Source organism: Tupaia chinensis, unplaced genomic scaffold, assembly GCF_000334495.1.
Source record: "Tupaia chinensis unplaced genomic scaffold, TupChi_1.0 Scaffold138441_1, whole genome shotgun sequence".
Taxonomy (NCBI): Eukaryota; Metazoa; Chordata; class Mammalia; order Scandentia; family Tupaiidae; genus Tupaia; species Tupaia belangeri.
In genome coordinates this window covers 337,986-342,685 of record NW_006198338.1, presented here as the reverse complement: position 1 = coordinate 342,685, position 4,700 = coordinate 337,986, and the positions used below count along the sequence as shown (strand labels likewise).

The 4,700-nt window shown below is 48.7% G+C and overlaps 1 protein-coding gene across 1 annotated transcript in view; it reads left to right on the top strand.

Annotated features, from left to right (window-relative positions):
- Positions 1–4,700, top strand: part of SLC25A38 (solute carrier family 25 member 38) — a gene marked incomplete in the record, with an annotated part of 16,355 nt that overhangs the window by 2,812 nt on the left and 8,843 nt on the right. Inside the window, 2 exon segments of the mRNA XM_014592753.2 lie at positions 2,392–2,513; positions 3,593–3,677. Coding sequence (XP_014448239.1) covers positions 2,392–2,513; positions 3,593–3,677 — 207 coding nt within the window.

Below are 4,700 nucleotides of genomic sequence, written 5' to 3'. Positions count from 1 at the left end.
CTGGCTGGTGCAGAGGGGAGAGGGTGCAGCCTTGGGCTGGAGCATGTTCCTGGTGGAAGAGAAGATGCCAGTGGAAAGGAGAGGACTAGTGTGTGAGGAAGCAGGGTCTCTCTTTTTTTAAGTTTCTTTATTTTTTCCATGAGTGAAGCCAGCAGGGAGGGAGGTCTCTAAAGTGCAGTCCGATCCCAGCCTCAGCCAGTCCCGATGGCAGGCACGTGTGTGCCCGGAGTACTCGGGGAGGTCTCCAGACACCAACCTGGAACCTTCGCACATGGGCCAGCTTACAGAATGTCACATTTTGCCACTGTGCCACTGTCCCCAAAGTAGGGCTCACTGATGCTGCAGTCTGGAATGAGGCTGAGCAGCACAGCCTGGTGGGTTGTGGTTAGCAGAAGAGCGGAAGTGGAGGGTGGTAGGGGGTGTCAGGACAGACCTGCAGGGCTACACCGCCCTGCTTGTTTTACCTGTTGTCTGATCAGCCCCCCCACACTTGGGTACTTCAGAACCTATTGGAAAGTGATGATAATCTCTGGTACTTGATTATCTGAATTTACTCCTCCCAAGCTCAATTTTAATTTCATCCAGCTACAATGTGTTTATCTGTGGTCTGAAAACAGAGTACTAAGTTTCCATTCCCAGGAGCTAATGTGGTAGGGGTGTGATGGGAAACTTCCTATTATTCATCATCATGTTCTAGGGCTACATTGTGTCATTTATTAGAGTAATAAATGCAACTGCCACTTAATATGAGAAGAAAGGCCTTTTTGGATGGAATTTGCCAAGTGTCTCCTTTGGAGAAGAGCGTTTCTCTTCCTGATTGCATTTTTGTTGTTTTTAAATTTTGCTACAGAGCATGAAAGAAGCAGAGAGACAGACAGACAGATTAAAGCACCCCCAGAGGGAAGACCACAGTACAGTCTCGTTCTCCTCTTGGAATTTTGGGCATGAATGCACACATGTCTAGTGTGTTTTTTCAAGCCACTGGATCCGGGACTTGAACCGCGGACCATGTGGAATCCAGCTGTCTGAACCACCTAGCTGGCCCCTGTGGTTGGGTTTCTGAAAGTGCCTTTATAGTTGTGATTCTGCTAGCCGCAGGGGCTGGAAAGAGGGTGCTGTCCTTCCATACTGGTACCAGCGCTGGAGCTGAGGCTTGGCCGTGTGTGGGGGCTACATCTAGTCTTGAAGGAGCTCTGCTTTTCTTGGTACTGCCTGCAGATCTGCACGGTCACCCGGCCAGGGGCTGGTAAACGGTGGGGCAGCAAATTCAGGAGTGAAGAGGAAAGCTTATTGTTTTCTTTTTAATTTGCCAGAGGGCAAGTATACTCACTGGAGAGACACAGAGAGGGAGGGAGAAAGGAGAAGGCACCCCCCCCCCATGGGTGCGATCATGCCGCAACCCCTTCTCCATTTTGACACCCTGCTGGGATTTTGGGGCACACACACATACATGCACCCAGCGTTTTTCCAAGCAGCTGGGGCTAGAATTCAAACTACACAGTGATATGAGGTCTGGCTCTTTTAGCCACTAGATGGGTCCGACCCAAAGAGGAAAGTTTTAAAAGAAGGAAGTACATAGATTCTATAGGAAGAGGTATTTATATTGGGTTGTTGGAAAAGTCATTATGTATTTTTTTCTGTTTTTCTTTTTTCTTTCTTTCTTTCTTTTTTTTTTTTTTTTGGAGAGGTTTTTGCTATAGGGCGCGTGCGCTTGCCAGACAGACAGAGAGAGACATAGAGACAGAAAGTGAGAAATCACCTCCCAGGGGGGATGGCCACGCCGCAATCCCTTCTCCTCCATTCTCCTCTCGGGATCTTGGGCACGCATGCACACGCGCCTGGCATGAGTTTTAAGCCACCGGGTCCGGGACGCGAACCATAGTCGACTACGTGGGAGTCCAGCGACATAGCCATTACACTAACTGCTGGTCCCATGACCACCCAATATTTTCACACTGTGACCGAGCTTAGCAGTCCGTTCACTGTGACATCTGCTACGTAAGTATCTACAGGTCCTATGGCCGAGGGATTCTAGAAATCAGCAACCCAGAATGAAAACACTGTCTTCAGTTGATTCTGCCTCTGCCCAGAAAAGGCGATGGCTGGTAACATTTCATGTCAGGACCGATAAGCGAGCGAGGCCGGTGACGGTGGTAGTCGTGTCACTTAGTAGGAGCAACGTTATCAGCAGTGCCCAGACCAGAGGCCCTCTTACCGCGTTCGATATCCTCTACGGCATCCCAGAATTGTCCGTTTCTGGCTAGTTCTCCCTTCTCTCGGGTTGGAAGACAGTATGAGGCAGCACCAGGCGAGTCTGTGAGCTCTTTATGGTGGAGAGAGGTGAGGTTTGGCCAGGCAGAGCTGCTGACGTGGTGTCCCCTTGTCCTGCAGTTACATCCGGTGATCAAGGCTTTCCTGTGTGGCTCCATCAGTGGGACCTGCTCTACCCTCCTTTTCCAGCCTCTGGATCTCCTGAAAACACGCCTGCAGACACTCCAGCCTTCGGACCATGGGTAGGAACCACTGCCCCGCATGTCCCTGGTGACAGTATTGGCAACTTCTCAGACATGAGAGCATCTGTGCTGCGTTAAATGAACTTCTCTTCTGATGGCTGCTCAAACACAGGCCATGCCCTACTCTCCCGTGTTTGTGTATATTCTTCTCTGTGAATGCTTTCTATATTTGGCATTTCTTATTAATTGAAAGGGTCTTGGGACTGGGCATGTGGCCTGGTGATTATGGGCACTGGATCCCACCTGACTAACCATGCGTTCAAATCTCAGCCTGGTGGCTTAACGGGTATGCCAGGTACTTGTGCATGCATGTCCAAGACCCTGATGGGGTGGAGGAGAAGGGATTGTGGCATGACCATACCCCATGGGGGGGGTGCTTTCTCCCTCTCTCTCTCTGTCCGGTTCTGTATCTCTCTCTGATGAGTGTGCATGTCCTCTGGCAAAATTTAAAAAATTTAAAAAATGAGGTTCTTCCCTGAGACGCTCCCTTGGATGGATCTGCCTCAGTGATGTTGGTATTTTATTGCTCTGGTTCATAATTCTTTAACTGCACGGCCTGCTACAAGTGGTGTTCTAGCAGTCGGTCCCTATGGTGGGTCAGCACCACGGCACATACACAGAATGTGTGTACGTTGGGAGAGTGTCCTGTTATTCACCGTGTAAACAGACACATAAAGTTGGTGCCAAACCAGGAGCGCATAGAAGTCCAGAGTAATTCCAAGATGGAAGAGATCCCTTTTTGTTGTTGCTAGAGGGCGTGTGTACTTGCCAGAGAGACAGAGAAAAGAGAAGGGACCCCTGGGGAATATGGTCACACTCAATCCCCTCCCCATATCTACCTTTTCTGGGGATTTGGGGAGTGTACACACATGCGCCTGGTGTATTTCTCCAGTCACCGGGTCTGGGACTTGAACTGTACAGTTGTCCATGGGCTTCTGTCTGCCTCAACTACCACAGGGCCAGTCCTGTGGTAGTGATCTTTAAGGGCTCTTACAGAGGAGTCTTTGAGGAAGAACTGTTTGACAAGGACGTGCTCGAAGTGGTCTTTTGGCCCTTGTCTCCATTCTGCCCTCCTTTAGATCCGGACGTGTCGGGATGTTTGCTGTATTCTTAAAGGTGGTTCGCACGGAGAGTCTTCTGGGCCTTTGGAAGGGGATGGCCCCGGTAAGCTGCCTGCACCATCTGGGTTCTTTGCACTATGGACAGAAGTCTGACTACTTTTCTTGTTTTTCCAAAATCTTTTCAAAAGGGACGGGGGAAGTCATGCCACAAACATCAACAGACCATTTATTTTCTATTAACAGGATTCTTCCTACCTCCTGTCCCTGGCATAGTATCTTTGTATACTATGTATTTCCTGTCCCTGGCATAGTATCTTTGAGATGTATATTTCAACCGATTATAGTATATTCTTGGGCTTATCTCTTCCCAAGACACAGAACTTCCCTTTCCTTGAGATGTAGATTAAGCCTTTCTTTAATCTCTTCCAAAGACACAGATCTTCCCTTCCAATCACCAACCTAGGAATTGTGGAACCCACCTATAACCTATAAGCCCCCACTTCTACGTGTTCCGCCTTTTTGGGCCAGACCAATGGAAAATCTTTTCACTAAATTTTGTCTGTCAATCTCAAAAACAAATAAAAGGAACCCCTGTGCATGATCACCCCGAGAAAAGGCATGTATGTCTCTTCTCTGGGCCTAGGTCACTCATATTTGGCTTGGAAATAAACCGCATTAATTATTAATTTTGCAGTTGGTTATTTTTTTTTCCATTGATAGCACCCTCTGCTTTGCTAACCAGCCACCTCTCCTCCTCCTCAGCAGCTCCCAAGGACACGTGAGGGTTGGAAGTGGTGGGAGTACCTCCGTGGTCTTCCTCCCTATCCATCCCTCACATGTCACATCCTTCTGAGGGCTCGGGAGGCATTGCGTCTACATGCCTTAGATAGGGTGTGTTTGTTTTAAAGATTGATTTATTTAATTAATTCCATTTGCTGCTGTTATTTTAAAACTTGACCTGAGAGATACAGAGAGAGGAAGAAAGAGAAAGCGAGAAAGCAAGCCACCAGGTCTGGGACTTGAACCATGGTCCACCGTGTAGGAACCCAGCGCCCTCAACTAACACTCTACCTGCCGGCCCCTAGATATGATTCGTTAGTGCAGCATAGCTGCTGCAGCAGAAGGA